Source organism: Sus scrofa, chromosome 14 (assembly GCF_054392235.1).
Source record: "Sus scrofa isolate SSC_HxYL_T2T_F1_AM1 chromosome 14, Sscrofa_HxYL_maternal_Yorkshire_Landrace_v2.0, whole genome shotgun sequence".
NCBI classification, from domain to species: Eukaryota; Metazoa; Chordata; class Mammalia; order Artiodactyla; family Suidae; genus Sus; species Sus scrofa.
The window spans coordinates 23635930-23654883 of NC_139396.1; the positions used below are offsets into that span (position 1 = coordinate 23635930).

The window sequence follows — 18954 nt, forward strand, 5'->3', positions numbered from 1 at the left end:
ACAGATTTGGAGCCCAAATTTCTATAACTGGGATGGTCCTTGAATTACGTTAGCATGCCCAGAGGTTGGCCGCATCAATGGCTCATTGTAGGATTGCTCGAGATTCTTACAGAAGTCCTGCCCTCCCCTGCCTCAACGGATTCTCACAGATAAAATGCCACCGAACATGTATAATCCAGGGTTATACAACACTGGAGGACAGACGTGGGAGGCAGAAGCCACCATGAAGAGCTGCCTAAAAATCTCAGATAATAGATACATTAAAAATGTACGATAAATACGTGAGCTGTTTGAAACATCAAAACTGGAATTGAAACATGAGAAAGCAATCAGATCCTATTAACGAAGGTAATTATGGCTTACAAAAGAATCAAAGAAGTGTTTAGACATGCAAATATTATCCAATGACGACATCATCCAGTTTAAGACTTGTTGGATCAGATATGAGATACATGTGATCAGAAAATTGGTGAAATGGAAAATATGTGTAAATACATGACACAGAAGGTATAAAACAGGGAAAAGCAAAATGGGTGTTTGGAAAGCGGCGACCTGGAGGAGTCATGTGAAAAAGACTGAATGTGTGTCTGATTAACATTTCAGGAGAGAGGAATTGCGGCAATTTAGAAGAGGCAATATTCAGGTAGCTGAGAAATTCCTAGATTTGAGAAAACATTAGAATACCAAACAGGATGAAAACAAGTAATTCCATTTCCGGACACACCATGGTGAAATCAAAGAACACTAAAGAGAATGTTAAAAGCAGCAGAGATACGGAGTTCCCGTCGTGGCACGGTGGTTAACGAATCCGACTAGGAACCATGAGGTTGCGGGTTCGGTCCCTGCCCTTGCTCAGTGGGTTAATGATCTGGCGTTGCCGTGAGCTGTGGTGTAGGTTGCAGACGCGGCTTGGATCCCGAGTTGCTGTGGCTCTGGCATAGGCTGGCAGCTACAGCTCCGATTCGACCCCTAGCTTGGGAACAGCCATATGCTGCGGGAGTGACCCTAGAAAAGGCAAAAAAAGACAAAATAAGTAAATAAATAATAAATAAATAAAAGCAGCAGAGATAAAAGGAAGATCCTTACAAGGAAAGACAGCCAGCCTGATGACCTTCCTAAACTGCATAGAACCCGACCACAGAGGGCAGGACACGCCCCTCACAGTGCAGAAATAAGTAACTGTCAAACTCCCAGTGCTGACCCAGCTGATACTTGAAACAGTAGAATAAAAGGAAGAGCCAAACAAACAGACACTGAAGAAATTTACCACCAGCAGACCCCACAAGAGGGATTTTTGAGGATCGTTTTCAGAACAAAAAAAAGCAATCTTAGAAGAAGGTCTCAGATGCAGGAGGAAATATCAAAAAAAAAAAAAAGAACGATAAACACAGAGGTTCAAACATCACAGAGGTAAATACTAGACACTGATAACATATAACTGTGTGCACTGAGTTGAAACAAGAGAAAAGCTATCAGATTCTATTAGCATGGATGATTGTAGTTTACAAAAAAACTAAAAGAATGTTTAGAAATAAAAGTACTGAAATTTAAAACTTGCTTTGTAAATGTTTATTATAATTATACCATGTAAAGTATATATGTTACAGTGTTAAGTGTAACCTCTAAAGAATAAAAACAAAGCATGTAATTATCAAATCAGTAGAGGGGAGAAAGGAAAAATGGGGTCTCTAAAACTTTGTTAATACAAAAGTGATAGGAAATGAGATTTTAAAAAGAAGAGGAAGCAAAAACAAATATAGCATAAGATAAAAATCTGTGAGTAATCATGCACAATATACATGCCAAAGTATCCATTTAAATCCAGATGTCATATTGAATTAAAACAATTATGTCTTTTTTTGTACACCTCAACATATTGAAAGCAAAATGATAAAATAAATTTATCAGGCAAATGTACACAAAAGTCAGGTAAATTTTAAAGTTTTTAATATAGACAACGATTAGTATTACTATACAATGATAGTTTTTAATTTCACCTGAGAAAACGAACAATCCTAAACTTGTATGTATCTAATAAAAATGACTCAAAATGTATATGGAAAAAAAATTGACAATACTAAAAGAAGAAATTCACAAATCAACCATGATAAGAAGTTTAAACATCTGTTAGTAGTTGGTAAGTCAAGTGAACAAAAATTAGTAAGGATATAGGATATTTTCAAGTGAAATAAATGATTTGTTGAACAAATAAACTTACAGAATACAGTTTTCTCAAGTAAGTACACACACGGTATTTTTGCAAACTGATTTTCCCAATGTTCCATAAACTGAAACTCAAAAAATTTAACAGCAGTTGTTAGCATATGGACAGTTTCTCTGAATACAATGCAATTAGGTTAGAAATGAGTAATAGAAAGTTAAAAATATATATATATATGAGACAATTCAAAACTATAGTTGGAAAGATTGGAACGATTGAAAAGGAAATAAAGATTACATTACCCAGAAAATATGATTGTCAACTAAGAAAACTAAGAAAGTATAGAGAAATATTATTGAAATTAAAGTGTTGTAAAGCTACTTACTGAATATGAGAATAGCTGCTCTTATCAAGACTGTGTTACCATAAGAAAATACTAGAAAAACTAATTTCTAAAGCCTCAGAGTGTAGTACCTTAGAATAAAGATAACAAAAATATGCAAGACTTTTATGGAAAAGACACCATAAAACTTTATTATGAAAATGCAAGAAGACCTAAATAAGTGGAGACCTTGCACTACTGCCACAAATAGGAAAACTAAGTATCTCTCCTCCAAATTATTGTCTTGGATCCACTTAATTCCAAGCACAGGCTAACATTTGTTTATCTTTTTGGATGGTGACACACTGGTTCTAACGTTTATTTGAGAAGGAATAGTTCATGAATAGCTAAGATGATTCTGAAGATAGAAACAAAGTTGAGAGACCTGCCCAGCCAGACACGCAGATGTTTTATGACGCCACAGTTATTCATGCAGAGGGGGTTTGACAAAGGGGTGAGCAAACAGAACAACAAAACCCAATAAAGAGCCTGGGAGTTTTCAAAATACATCATTCTGGGTGATGGAATTTATGTTGTCACCAGTCCCTCTTTCTCCCAAACAATTTTAAAACTTAAAAATGACCCAATATTTCTCTCCTGCAGTTTTCCCAACTCAAAATAGGTAAAGCTCTGTTATACCTCAAAAGTATCTACTGATAAACGACAAACAGAATAATTTCTAGATAATTTGAAACTGGAAACAAAAAAAGATGAATTTGGAAGTTCTCTTACTGAGTGTTTAAAACCGTTGTGAGAAATTTTCATGCCTAGAGATGCAATTTTTGCAAATTTGGTGTGTGTGGGGGGAACTGAGAAGCACGAGGAAAACAGACATAGCTATAAATTAGGCAGTTTTGAATGATTTGGGTGACCATGGTATATAATGTCTTGCATATAGCATGAGCAATTGGGAATGACCTGTACTAATAAAGAATTTTAAAACAAGAATTGTTTCAAATCCTCTCATATTCAGGAAGGTACTTTGCAAGCAACAGAATGAAAAAAGACTTTCATTTTACATTATGTGCGTTATAATTTTTTAAAGTTTTTTTTCAGGGCTCTTGGATGTGTTGTCAATGTTAAGAACAGAATTGAAGTTCAGCTTTTTCCTACATTAAAAAATGGAGCTTTTAAAAGCTACTTTAAAATTCAAAGATTCTCCGTGAAACACTTAGATTTTTCCTCTCAGATTCTACCAAAATAGTAATCACGGGAATTAAAATATTTATTTGTAACATTTACTTGATATTTAATACCAGGATTAATTTGGTATGTTATCCCCACATTTACCACAAAATAAATTTCCAGACTGACACTGCCCCGTGATGTAGTGGCACCGTCTAGCTTGTGACCACTGTTCCCAGCAAACCCAAGTGTCATATATTTGAGATGATCTGCCTACGTGCTTCCCTCCTCGGGAATCGCAGGGGCTTCACCAGATAAAGCCATGTTGTTTAAATGAGTCTGATTTTTGGAAGCAATCTTATTTTTAAAAATCACTGCTTAAATTTCAGGGTATTTAGTTCATATTTTTCATATCTTACCACATGCACTGCCAGTCACTGTGTTCACATTTTTAAACAAAATTAAAATTTAATAACTTCCCATTTTCTAACTTAAAAGAATATTTTGATGCCTGACAGAATTGGCATGATTAACTATTAAGTGAGGGGGTTTTTTGTTTTGTTTTGTTTGCAGCAATGTCGTTAGGTTGAGCCATGTGAAACAGCTAATTTTTGGACCTGCACAAGTGGCAGTTTCAAATGTTTCAGCTTGTATATACAGGAGTGAAAAGTGGCTTTATAACTGTTAGAAGTTAGAACTTACTAAGTTCTACAAAGAACAATAAATTAGACACAGTATTATTTGTTCATTAACCAGAAATACACATATAATTGAAGTATACAATTAAAACATGAGCAATTTACAGAATGTAGGAAAACCTTCCTACTTTGTCCAGAGAGGATGTTGGTGGTACAACATCCAGCCAACTTACCCACCAGGTCTTGGCTCCTGTTCTAGTCTTTATTGTATTGTTCCCCAAATAATCACTTACATGCTAGTATTACAGTCGTTATTGCTATTATTTATAACATCCACTAAACTTTTGGGGGACGTTGATGGTTGGTTTTGTGTTTCTATCCCCAACACACAGGCTCTGGCATATAGAAGATGTGTGATGAGTTTGTTGAATGAATGGATGGTGACAGAGTCACTGACAAGACACTTTCCCATATGCATGTTCCCACTTGTTAATTTGAGGAGTGTATTGTATCATATCTTCATCATGATTTTGAATCAGTATTTTGTTTTGATTTTGATAGTATATTAATGGTTTCATTGAAGAAGGAAATGCTTCATAACCACCGTAGGGATTTCTGAAACTTCAGTAAAAAAAAAAAAACAAGCCTGAGAACTGAAAACCTAAATCTTGTCAGTGAGGTGTTTTGTCTTTTTTCTTTTTCTTTCTTCGTCTTTTTTTTGGAAGGCAGACTGCTCTTGCCAAAGTTCTGCATCTAAGTATTACACAGCGGCTGAATTGGAAAGAGCAGTGACCTGCTTAATTGCATTGATAAGTAATTTCATGTCTGTACCCATGACCATGACTTTGGACTTGCCTTCTTTCTTCTCTGTGGTCACATGGATGAATAATGGTGTCTGGTTCTCAGATGACCTTGTTCAGTTTATTACTCTGTTTGTAAGTGTTCAGAGGAGTCCTTTGATTTCCTTGTTACATATTTATGAATTTAGCTTAATACCTCTTGAAGTGCAATACAAGACTGTTACTATTCTGTGTGTTATTCAGAATAATATTAAGACGGTTGTATTTGTTTTCTAGGACCAGCGACACAGTAATCCTTTCCCGTAAGGAGCACCTACCGGTCACTCAGGTTGTGATGAGAGACACAGGCCGACCACATTCTGAAGTGGCTTATACACTGGGGCCTCTGCTCTGCTCAGGGGACAGTAAGTAGTGGCAAAATGAAATGTCTTGACGCCTACTAACACATGTCAGTATCTTATGAGAAATCTAGGTGCCTGTCTATACTGATGATCTATACTTTATGAGGAACATATTATCGTAATAAAATAAGTCTATATTATTAACGTAATTGAGAAAAAATAAATCACCTTTAGATTGTATGTCTCTTATGTAGCATTTACATTACTGCTGCAAAGATGCATGGAATGATCTGAAATATCTTATCACTTATTCAGCAAAGGTGTAATATTTACCTATTAAGCATAAGGCACTCTGTTGAGTGCTGAGATGCCTGATAATCAGTGCTGTAAGATAATGAGAAAATGAGAAGACAGACCCCATCAAATGTACCCATTCATTAATGCCTTCTCAATATTTACACAGGAAGCCTCAATGCACCTAACCCTACTTACCCTTCCAACTGCTTCTGGATTTCTTGAGTATCTGTCATGTGCCTAAAATAACTGAAATAACATATGTAGGCTGTATTTTTTTTGTTTGTTTTTTGTCTTTTAAGGCCGAACCCTCAGCATATGGACGTTTCCAGGCTAGGGGTCAAATTGGAGCTGTAGCTGCCAGCCTATGCCACAGCCACAGCAATGTGGGATCTGAGCCATGTCTGTGACCTACATTGAAGCTAGAGGCAAGGCTAGATCTTTAACCCACTGCATGAGACCAGGGATCAAACCCGTGTCCTCAAGGATACTAGTGGGGTTCGTTTCCACTGAGCCACAAAAGGAGCTACGGTAGACTCTATTTTTAATTTCCCTCTTTCTAGCTACCCTTGAATATCAGGCCTTCTCCACTGCTCCCCGGAACCTGCTCTTTCCAGGTCACCAATGAGACCTCAGGGTTGCTAAATCCAGTTGTTACTCTCAGATATCATCTGAATTGACCTGTCAGCAACTTTGGGTTCCTTGCATGATTCATTCTTCTTTCATTCACTTTCTTTACTTGGTGCCAGCATATCACAAAATTCTGGTTTTCCTCTCCCCCCTCTGCCCAGTCTTCCTTCATCTTGTCAGTAGGATAATGTTGCAATTCCTCCAAGACTATTCTCCAGCTTTTCTCCTCCCCGCTCTCCATTGGTGATCTTTCCACACCATCTCATCACTTTAAATCCAACATTGATGGCAATGACTTCCACGTCCATACCTGCACCCAGTCTTTCTGAACTCACCACTCCCTGCATCCAACTGGCTATTCTGTGCTTCTTCATTCCCACTGGCATTTTAAACTCAACTTGTCAGAAAGAAAGAAAGAAAGAAAGAAAGAAAGAAAGAAAGAAAGAAAGAAAGAAAGAAAGAAAGAAAGAAAAAGAAAGGAAGGAAGGAAGGAAGGAAGGAAGGAAGGAAGAAAGAAAGAAAGAAAGAAAGAAAGAAAGAAAGAAAGAAAGAAAGAAAGAAAGAGGAAGAGAAAGAGAGGAGGGAGGGGTGAAGGAAGGAGAAAAAGAAAAAAATATTTCCATAACAACCTTTCTCAACTCAGTACATGGCAACTCCATTTTCGCTGTTGCTCCTTAGACTGAAGACATTATGTTCACTCAGAACTTTCTCTCTCTCTCTCTCTTTTAAATATTTGTAGGGCCACACCTGTGGCATATGGACATTCCCAGGCTAAGGGTCGAATCAGAGCTGTAGCCGCTGACCTACGCCACAGCCACAGCAACGCCATATCCGAGCTTCATCTGTGACCTACACCACAGCTCAGGACAGCGCTGGATCCTTAACCCACTGAGCAAAGCCAGGGATCGAACCTGTGTCCTCACGGGTGCTAGTCAGATTTGTTTCTGCTGAGCCATGACGGGAACTCCAGAATTTCTCTTTTCTATCGTAACCTATATCGAATTCATTGGCAAATCTGATTGCTTCTCACTTGAAAAATGGTTCTAGAATTTACCTCCATTATCGCTTTGCCAGGCTTTTTGTTGTGGACCCATCACTGGCCTACCTGCTACCATAGCTGATACTCCACACGGTAGCCAGAGGGGTCACCTCAGCCCTCTGCCTCCAACCTCTTCAGTGGCACTCATCTCAGAGGAGAGGCCAAAGTGCAATGTCCACTAGGGTCACAGTAACCATGCTGCCCTCTAAGCCAGGCAGGACTGAATTGGGTCCTGTAAAACCATAGCCCTCCCTGGGGCCTCATAGGAGGTATTGCGGTATAAGGGGATCCTGGCATTTCTGAAACTTACTATTGAAAAAAGTAAGAGTTTCCTATTTCAGATAGTAAAAATACTGAGAGGTGGACAGTCAAAATGTAGGGAGCCTATGAACGTGCCTTGACTACTGATAACAGTATGCAGAGTTGTTTTTCTCACTCATGACATAAAAATGCAAACCACAGTTCTGTTCCTGGATAAGATGAAGTAGGTACAACCCACCCCATTTCTCTTACTGAATCCACTCCTAAAACCTAGAGAGAATGTGTGAAACAATTATCTCAGGACTCTGGAAAATGAAGAGCAGCAGGGAATAGAAAGCAAAATTCACCATTTGATTTCCCTCCAGCATCTCAGCCACTGGGTCACAGATGGAAAGAAATCCAGGAGAAGCTCTCTATGTCCTGCATGGAGAAGGGAATATGGAACTCCTAACCGTCCAAGAGCACAGGAAACTCTTTTCCCCCTTATCTCTGTTTGCTGAGGTCTCAGTTCCCAGGTAGCCCCATGGCAATAGTGGCAGAGGCTGCCTCTGAAGCCTGCAGGAGCCAGAGCTCTGAGAAAAGAGGTCTTCTGCACTGGACAGGACAGCCCTGGCTCTAAGACAGTGACAGACTCATGTTACTTCTGTTTTCTTTCTCTGTTCACTCATCACTTGGCAACAGACATGGATACAGATGCAGAAGTGCATAAGAGAGCACAATAAAGCAGGCTACATAGAGCCTCAGTTTTCTGGTTGTATTATTGGAAAGGGAGCCCCAGGGAACTGACAAGTACCTGGAAGAGCACAGAGAGGGAAGCCTTCAGGAAAGAGATGTCATAAGTTGTTTATGAAGTCCTGGGTTCACCTCAGAACTATGCATGCCTGGATCTGGTCCTAATTATAGACCAAAGAAGTTGAGAACTGAACTAAGAGGCTGCAGCCCAGAGCTCAGACTGGTCACTGAGTGGTGCAAAGGTGAGGCAGATCTGAATAGTACTGCAGATGCTCAAAAACTGGACAGCCCTCAGAGCCTACAGAAGGCAGGCTGGAATACATCGCCAGATCCTAACCAAGCCAGCTGCCTGCAAAATAAGAAAAATATCAGTATGATCCTTGAATTTAAACAAAGTCCAGAATTTGTTAACATCATATTTTAAATATCTAGGAAATAATCCAAAATTACTTAGCATATAAAGAACCAGCAAAAGCTAAATTTGCATGAGAAAAAGTAATCAACAGCTACCAATGACACAGGGTTAGAATTATCTGATAAAGACTTTAAAACAGGTATTGCACCAAAAAACCCTAACAAGTAATAATAAATGCTTTTGAAACAAATAGAAAAAGGAGAACATTTCAGCAAAGAAATAGGATATATAAAGGAGAGCTAAATGGAAACTTTAGAACTAAGAAGTGCAGTAACAGAAATAAAAAAAATGCACTGGATAGACTAACTGGTAGATCTGAGATGAAACAGTCAATGACCTTGAAGATAAATAGAAATTATCCAGTTTAAGAGAAAGAAAGAAAATTGGAAAAAAAAAAATGAACAGGGCTTCAGGGACCTGTTGGTTAATAATAAAAGATATAACATTCATGTAATTAAATTTCCAGAGGAAGGGAGGGAAGAATGCGGATGTTGAAAAAATATTTGAAAAAATAATGGCTGGAAACTTTATAAGTTTGGCAAAAGAGAGACTTGAGAAGTTGAATGAAACTGAAACAGGATAAACACAAATAAATTCACGTCTAGACATATCATAATCAAACTGCTGAGAACTAAAGACAATGAGAAAAATTTGAAATCAGCCAGAGAAAATAATGATGCACTGCCTATAGGGGAACAAGATTCAAATGACACTGAGTTTCTTGCCAGAAAGATGGAGGCCAGGAGAGAGTAGCTAAGTGCCCAAAGCAAAGAATTGTTAGTCCAGAATTCTATATGCAGCAAAAATGTCCTTTAGGAATCAGTAAAATTCGAAAAAACCTCAAAACTAAAAGCATTCATTGCTAGAAGTCATCCTTTAAAAGAATTTCTAGAGGAAGTTTCTTGGATAGAAAGAAAGTGATATCAGAAGGACATCTGGATTTTCAGAAATAAAAAATCAGCATTAGATAAATGCCAGGGTAAACTTAATAAATTATTTTTCTTTTGAGTTATTTTAAATATATCTGAGGATTGAAAGCAAAAAATACAATGCTATTTCTCAGGGTTTTTGTTTCATGTAGATGTAATCATATGGAAACGACAGTGTAAACAGGAGTAAGTAAAGGGACAAAATTGTTGCCAAGGTCTTTACAAATCACTTCAAGTGGTTAAAACACAGATTCTAAGCAGACTGAGAAAGTTAAGTATATGTAGTAGTCCCTAAAAGAACCAATAGACAAATACAAATAGAATGCTGAAGAAAATGTTGAAATAATCCAAAAAGAGACAGAAAGGGGGGAACAAGAAAAAAAAAAAAAAAGAGAACAAATGAGAAAAAAATAATAAAATGATAGACCTAGTATATCAACATTCATATTTAATATAAGTGATCTAAATTAACCAGTTAAAAGGCAAATTGTTTTGACTCAGCTATATTCTGTGTACAAGAAATTCAAATATAATGACATAATAAAAGAAAATGATGGGGAAAACTATATACTACAAAAACACAAATTTAAGGAAAACTGGACTTTCTATATTAAAAATTTTGCTTGGAAACCAAAAAAAAGAACAATTTTTTTTGTGTGTGTGTTTTTGCCTTTTCTAGGGCTGCACCCGCAGCATATGGAGGTTCCCAGGGTAGAGGTACACCACAGCCAAAGCAACGCAGGATCCTTAACCCCCTGAGCAAGGCCAGGGATCAAACCCACAGCTTCATGGTTCTTAGTCTCATTCATTACCACTGAGCCATGATGAGAACTCCAGGAATAAATATTTATAAATATTTTTTAAAGGAACAAGAAGACCTAAGAAAGAATCTTAAATGTTTATGCTAATAACTGAGCTTCAAAAAACACAAAGCAATAATTGACAGGACTGAAGGAAGAAATAGAAAAATCCATAATTATGATTAAAGAGACCAATACTCCTTTCATTAACCTATGGAATTAATAGCAGGAAAATCAGCAAGGACATAGAAGACCTGAACATCACCAGAAACCAACTGAATCTAATGATATTTATAGAATACATACCGACATTAGAATATACTTTCTTTTCAAATATACTTGAATCTTCAACTCAGATACAGTCTGTTCTGTGCCATAAAACAAACTTTAGACGGTATTAAGTAATTTAAATCTTACAAAATCCATTCTCTGACATAACTAAATTAGAAATAAATAGCAAAGATAGCGAGAAAGTTTCCCAGCACTTAAAAATTAAACACCAAGCTGTTAAATTATACCTGAATTAAACACGGTGTCAATAGATAGATAAACTATATTGACACAAATGACAATGAAAATGTACCATTTCAAAGTTGGTGATACGCAGTTATAGCAGTACTTTGAGGGATATTTATACTGATATGAAAGAAAAAAGATCTCAATTCAGTAATATAAGCTTTCACCAAAAGGAATTAGAAATAGAAGAAAAAAATAAACCTAAAGCAAGCAGAAAGAAGGAAATAATAAGGATAAGAATACAAAGCAATTAAATTACAAGCGGAACACGTAAAGATCTATTAAAAACAAAAAAATGATTTTTAAAAAGATTAATAAAACTGATAAACCTCTAACAAAACTATCCAAAAAAAAAAAAAAAAAGATAAAAATTACCAATATGAGAAATGAGAGTTAGGGTAACACTAGAGGCTCCTCAGATATCAACAGTATAATAAAGGTACATCATAAACAACTCTATAGATATAACTCTATAACATAGATGTAATGGGCCAATTCCTTGAAAATCACTAACAAACACACAGGATGAAACATACAACTGTTTGTGGATCTAACAGTATTAATGGAATATATTTATAATTAGAAACTTTCTGTAAAAGCAATCTGGACCATGATGGTCTCAATAGTGAACTCTACCAAATACCAAATATCATATCTACACAGTCTCTTTCAGAAAATAGAGAAGGAATTTCTTTCCAGCATTTCAAGGAGATCATTGCTCTGATATCCAAACTAGACCAGAAAAGTTCAAAAAAATGATAAATAGCAGTAATGTTATCACCAACATAGATGCAAAAATCCTAACAAAACTTTAGTAAATAATCCAGGAATATTCAAAAGAAGATATCACCACCAGCTGCAGCTTATCCCAGGATGCAAGGCTGAGTCAGTATTTGGAAAATGATCAATGTACTCTACCGTATGAACAGTCTAAGGAAGAGAGGCAATGCCAGATGCCTTTTCTATATCAATTAATATGAACATTATAATTTGAATTATTATAATAACAGATTCAACATGATAATTTATACCAGAATAACATTTATAATAAAATTGTTAGCAAACTAGGTAAAAAAGGGAAATTCTTCAGCCTAGTAAGATAGTATCTATACAAAACAGCTAGCATCATAATTATTGGTGAAAAACTGAATGTTTTCCCCCAAGATAGGCTATCCAACCTCATCACTTGTATTCAACTATTTTTTTTTTTCCTATTCAATAACTTTTATCATGCAGGAAGTCCTAGCCAAGGAAACAATGTAAGAAAGAAAACAAATGCATACAGACTGGAAAGCAAGAAAGTAAACTATTCACAGATATGCATATGGTTATCTACATAGAAAAACCTCAAGGAATGTGTCAAAAACAAAAAAAACTCTACTAGATCTTATAAGTGAGCTCATTAAGATTACAGATATGAGTTCAACACAGGCAAATTAATCATAGATGCTAGCAACGTGCAGTTGAAAACCAAAATTTACAAGACAATATCATTTTCAACCAAAGAATATCATACTTAGGTATATATCTAACAAAAATGTATAAGATCTATAAACCAAAACAATGACTAAATACTGAAGAAAGGAATTTTAAAAATCTAGATAAATGGAGAGATATACTATGTTAATGCATTGGAAGACTCTGGACCACTCAACATAGGAAAAATGTCAGTTCTCCCAAGATGATCGTACTTCACTAAAGAGGAAGAATGACAAATAAACACTATAAAAAATGTTCAACATCACTAGCTATTAGGGAAGGCAAATTATAACTACAATGAGGTACTATTATACACCAATTTGGATTGCTAAAATGAAAAAAAAAATACTAACAATACCAAATGCTAGTGAAGATATGAACCAACTCTATCACTTGTACATTGTTGATGGGAATTAAAAATGATATAGCCAGTCTGGAAAACTGTTTGGCAGTATCTTATGAAATTAAAAATATTCTTACCATATACAGTCCAGGAATTATACTCCCAGGAATTTACCCTAGAAAAATGATAACATATGTTTACCCAAAAATCTTTATGCAAATGTTTGTACAGCTCTATTTATAATTGGCCAAAATCTAGAAACAACTCTAGAGAGTAGAGTTGACAAATGTAGACAAATCATGACACATCCATGTGATGGGATATTACAGAGCAGTAAAAAGGAACAGATGTCAACACACAACAACTTAAATGAATCTCAAAGTTTTTGTTGAGTGAAAGAAGCCGATCTCAAAGGACTGCATACGGCTTGACTCTGTCTATGGGCTATTTGGAAAAGGCAAAACTATATAGGGACAGAGACCAGTTCATGATTGCCAGGACTTCGGGGTGGGTGGATGGTGTGCTATAAGGATATAGCAAGAGGGAATTTGGGGGGGGGGGTGATGGAACCATTGTTTATCCTGATTTTGGTGATGGTTACATAAATTCAAGCAAGTATTAAAGTTTATAAAACTGTGTGTTCCCCAGGAATCAATTTCACTCCATGATAATTTAAACAATAATACTGTTTTAAAAAAAAAAAAAAATTGAAGGCCATTTCCAAAGTGAATATCTCTCCACTCAATTGTAGCTATGTCAAGATTTTTCATCTTCAAAGGAATCACTATTTGGACATTTAGGTCACGGTTACCTGTCCAGAAGAAGCTCCAAATGAACGCTTGTATAGATAATGCACTGAATGATTAAAGTGCTAGAAATATAAAATGTAATTGATACTTGCTTTGTTGCATTGTTATTTTTACTGTCTTTTTTTTTTCTTTTTGTAAACAGATTCATTTTGGAATTCAGCTTCCTTCAATACTGAGACGTCATATCTTCATTTCCCTACATTCCGAGGAGAGCTTAGTGCTGACGTGTCTTTCTTTTTTAAGACCACAGCTTCTTCAGGGGTGTTTGTAGAGAACCTGGGGATCACAGACTTCATTAGGCTAGAGCTACGAGGTGAGGGGCTCACTCTGGACCAAGCCACTGGGTACTCAGTAATTAGCAATAACCTCTTTAGTAACCTAATCCCTGATTTATGGCCATGCTTCCTTTGTCAACTGAATTTCTTTATTAAAAGCTAAAAGTCAATGATTTTATTTTTTGTTTGTTTGTTGCTTTTTAGGGCTGCACCTGTGGCATATGGAGGTTCCCAGGCTAGGAGTCTAACTGGAGCTGCAGTTGCTGGCCTGCGCCACAGCCACAGCAACACCAGATCTGAGCCATGTCTGCAACCTACGGCACAGCTCACAACAACACCGGATCCTTAACCCACTGAGCGAGGCCAGGGATCAAACCCAAAACCTGATGGTTCCTATTTGGATTCGTTTCTGCTGTGCTGTGATGGGAACTCCTAAAAGTCAATAATTTTAAATAATTATTTTTAATAGAAAGTTAAACAGTGATTCATGAAATACACACCAGTCTGTCTACACAATTCCTGGCTGTCTTAGTTCTATGTGCAATTATGGTATTAAGCCAAATGGATGAAACAACTGTTTACTAAATCACAAAATTTTGTGTCTTAACTGACTAGTCATATTGCTTTCTTATGTAGGCAAAGCTTAATTTCTTACTGAATCTGAATTTCACATAGTTCTTCTAAAACCGTATAAAAATTTAGAGTTCCTGTTGTGGCTCAGTGGTGACAACTGACTAGTATCCCTGAGGATGTGAGTTCAGTCCCTGGCCTTGCTCAGTGGGTTAAGGATCAAGTGTTGCTGTGAGCTGTGGTGTAGGTCACAGACACAGCTCAGATCTGGTGTTGCTATGGCTGTGGCGTAGGCCAGCAGTTGCAGCTCGGATTAGACCCCTAGTCTAGGAAACTCTATATGCCGAAAAAGGAAAAAAAAAAAAAAAAAATGAAGATTTAAACCACCTTTAAATAAACTCACTTATAGGTATGAAATCAGGTCAAACATTAGTTTTCTTTCTATAGGTAAATATCTCAACTGCTTAGGGCTTAGCAAGATGAATAGTAAACTCTGGGGAGAAATATGTTAAAATCAGCTTTGCTTTTCTTTCTCCAGATTCAGATTTATTCCCCTGCCCCTAACCACCTCCTAGTGACATTTGTCTGCATTAAATCACGGTCTCCTTTCCTAAGGAGCATGTCATTGTGCTTTTTTTCTGGTCTACTCAAGACTAAATTTTCTCCCCTGTGAATGAACTTGAGCACTTCTTCTGTCTTTATTTCCAGCCCCTGCAGAAGTGACCTTTTCTTTTGATGTGGGGAATGGGCCTTGTGAGGTCACGGTGCCGTCCCCCACTCCCTTTAATGACAATCGGTGGCATCACGTGAAGGCAGAGCGGAACATTAAAGAAGCATCCCTTCAAGTGGATCAGCTCCCCCGCCAGACCCAGCCCGCCCCAGCGGATGGGCATGCCCGCTTGCAGCTCAACAGCCAGCTCTTCGTGGGTGAGTGCTTCTAACTGAGCTGTGCTGTGAGTGCAGAGGTGCACCAAGAGAAATCAAAGTAATGTCATGTGCATCACCGCAAAGTATGATGATAGGGAACAAATTGTGATTGCCAAGGGGAAGGGGGGAGGGAGTGTGATGGACAAGGAGTTTGGGGGGTAGATGCAACTATTACATTTAACGTAGATAAGCAATGAGGTCCTACTGGGCAGCACAGAGAACTATATCCAGTCTCTTGGGATAGAACATGATGGAAGGTATGATGAGAAAAAGAATGCATATATATGACTGGGTCATTATGTTGTACAACAGAAAATGACACTATATAAATCAACTGTACCCTAATAAAAATAAAATATATATATTTTTAAAAAGTAGCGATAATGACAATGGTTGGAGGCAGAGATATTGAAAACTCCATAAAGTGCAATTATGAAGTTTTATTATGTGTAACTTCCACCCAGGCAGGATCAGGTGGATATTGATCCAGAGGCATTTGCAGCTGTGCTTTGAGGCATAGAAAGGGGTGCAGGGGGACTTCAAGGGGTCAAAGCTAAAAATAGAATCTATCAAGTGAGCAGCACATCATGCACTGTGGGGAACTGGGATTTTTTCCTCTCCCAGGAGGATCTGGTGACCATCGGCATCAGCCAAAAGCATTCTTTAGTTTTTCTGTCAGCAGAAGGGGAGGGTAAAAGTTGATTATCTGGCTTTGGTGCATTCCTTGAGAGGAAGGAAAGGGAGTGGGACTGCTGGCCTAAGATGGAGCTGACAAATGGAGTCAGTGTGGTTCAGCCACACAGACACCATGTACCAAGAGTTCAGTTGGTATTAGTATCTTTTCCATCAATTATTGTACCCACTTTACAGATGAGATAATGGAGGCTCAGAGAGATCAAGTGACTTGGCCACAGAAACCCCAACCATAGGGAAATCCAAGCCGTGTTGGACTGATCCCAAAGCTTGCCCTCAATACCATAGACAATTTATGTTTGTTTCACTTCTTATCCATCTACTTATAAGACAATGTGCAAATTTTATCTGCTTCTCTTATTTTACTTCTCAGTGTAGATAGAGAACCAGCCTTGTAATTATGACAAGATCCTCCAGTGTCCTCTCAAAAGCAGATCATAGCCGACCAGGGGGGTAAAGGTAGCCTTATGTGACTCTGCGCAGCAGGACTTTCCCCAGCCCAGCACCTGGTTCCTTTCCGTCCTGATCTCCACCCTGTGCTGCTCTCTTATTGCAAATGCCATGTTTAGAACCAGGGCTGGCTCATTTTTCCCACTCTCTGTTCTTTAAAGCTTTGGATAGTAGGAATCTCTCCTCTAATTTACTTGTTTATTCTTTATTATTGTTTGTTTTTCCCAAAGGGAGGAATAAGTTTTGCTACATTACTTTTTAAACAACTCTATTCTAATTTGGAAACTAAGATTAACAAAGTAGCTCTCACTTGGTCTTTTCTCACTTATTTTAAAGTAAATAAGGACACGGTCCAATTAAAAACTGATATAAATCACAAATTAGCACACGCTTTGCTTTGCCAAGAGATACCTACAGCAGTGCCCAGGGACTAATGTTCAGTGAATTTAAGCGTGCGCGTGCGTGTGTGTGTGTGTGTGTGTGTGTCTCTACAGCCCATGGCACCATAAAACCCAGCTTCAGGCACAGCTACTTCTTACTGAGTCGAGGCTTCACTTTACGTTATCGAACTGTGAATCAAATTAAATAATTTTATTTTCTAATTTATAATCCTGAGGATTAATTAGTGGAATTTTTAGGAGCAAAGCATGCGTGGAAATCTACCTGGAAGTAGTGTTCTCACTAAGATAATGTTTCTAAAACCTGAGGAGTAAATTGAAAATTCAGATTTGGCATACCTACCCCAGGCACACTGGATCAGAATCTTTTGGAATGAATCTAAAATCTGTTTTTAGCAAGCACTCCAAGTGACTAATGAGCTCCCATGTTTATTAGGCTCACGTGAAAAATTAGATAGAAAAATAGAGAGGTATATATTATTTAGTTTATGTTATACCACCTGAACTCAGAGCCAGCAGGATGGAGTAAGGAAGGCCTGAGGTCTTAAATTTTGGTTTTACCCCTTCTGCCTTCTCTTTCTTTGTTCTTGCCTCAATTCCTTTTCACAGCTTTATTACTGAGACTTCTTCTAAGTAATAATTAGTATTTTATATATATATATATAAGAATTAGCATTTTATATATATACATGTACAAATATATACACATATGTTATAATTATTCATATATATGTTATAATTATTCATATATGTATTACAATTATTCATGTTATAATTTATATGCATATATATGTAATTTGTATGCATATGTGTTAAATTTCAATACATATATAAATTTATATAAATTTGTAATATATATTATACAAATATATAAATTTGTAATGTATTATACATTAGATGCATATATTATGAAAATATATACACATTCGTTATACATTATATAAAATACATATACACATTTATGTATTTCAAATTTATAATGTATATTACATTGCAAAGATTTTCAACTATAAAGCATTTATCGTGCATGTCCTTGTTTATGAATTTAAACTTTTAAAAGGATCAGTGGTTTTTTATTTTGCTCTTTAAGGAAGGAACAAATGTAAAAAGATGTCTTTTCCAATATAACTGAAAGAAGTATTTTTAGAATAAATATTTATGAAGTTCACCTTAAAAATATTTTTGTTGATGGTTTATTCAGTGTCGTTTGATGATTCTTAACCTTTGACCATAGCTTTTGTTTTCAGGATTATATTCATGAACAGTTCCCTTTTTTGTCGTTATTCGAATTGGCCTTGGTTCGAAGTGGGGAGGAAATGTCAGACTGACACCCAGGATCATGTTGGCATTTGCAGTGTTTGCTTCGTAGGTGGAACAGCCGGCAGACAGAGAGGTTTTCTGGGATGCATGCGGTCTCTGCAGTTGAATGGGCTGGCCCTGGATCTGGAAGAAAGAGCCACGATGACGCCAGGAGTGGAGCCAGGTTGTCCAGGACACTGCAGCAGCTACGGACACCTGTGTCGCAATGGAGGGAGGTGCAGAGAAAAGCACAGAGGGATCACTTGTGACTGCACCTCCTCTGCATATGATGGGCCCTTCTGCGAGAATGGTGAGTGGGACAGAGAGCAGGACACAGAGGAAGTGTGGGACTCTTGAGAACTATGGAGACCGTTTCTGGCATTTGATGCTGGAAAGAGAGGACAAGGGGATTCTCTATAATTCACTGAAATAAAATTGTTTTTGTTCTGAATGCCTCCATTTCACTTGGGAGGAGGTGTGCTTGTTTTCTTGAGAAGTCTTTGCTTCTGTTAGAGCTGATGTCCTCCTCTGTGACTTTCTCAGAGGGTCATCAATGCGACATCTCAAGGAGAGCAATAACTTTTAACTGTATTTTTCCAATGGACATTTAATCTTCTATAAATCTATGATGAGGCCTTTTGGAGACAA

The 18954-nt window shown here is 37.1% G+C and overlaps 1 protein-coding gene across 12 annotated transcripts in view; it reads left to right on the forward strand.

The window, feature by feature from the left end:
• Nucleotides 1-18954, forward strand: part of CNTNAP3 (contactin associated protein family member 3) — a 200310-nt gene that overhangs the window by 159169 nt on the left and 22187 nt on the right. For all 12 annotated transcript variants that reach the window (XM_084994548.1, XM_021072822.2, XM_021072824.2 and 9 more), the window contains 4 exons: nucleotides 5383-5510; nucleotides 13837-14007; nucleotides 15248-15466; nucleotides 18377-18616. In XM_084994548.1, coding sequence (XP_084850674.1) covers nucleotides 5383-5510; nucleotides 13837-14007; nucleotides 15248-15466; nucleotides 18377-18616 — 758 coding nt within the window. The remainder of the gene's footprint in view (nucleotides 1-5382; nucleotides 5511-13836; nucleotides 14008-15247; nucleotides 15467-18376; nucleotides 18617-18954) is intronic.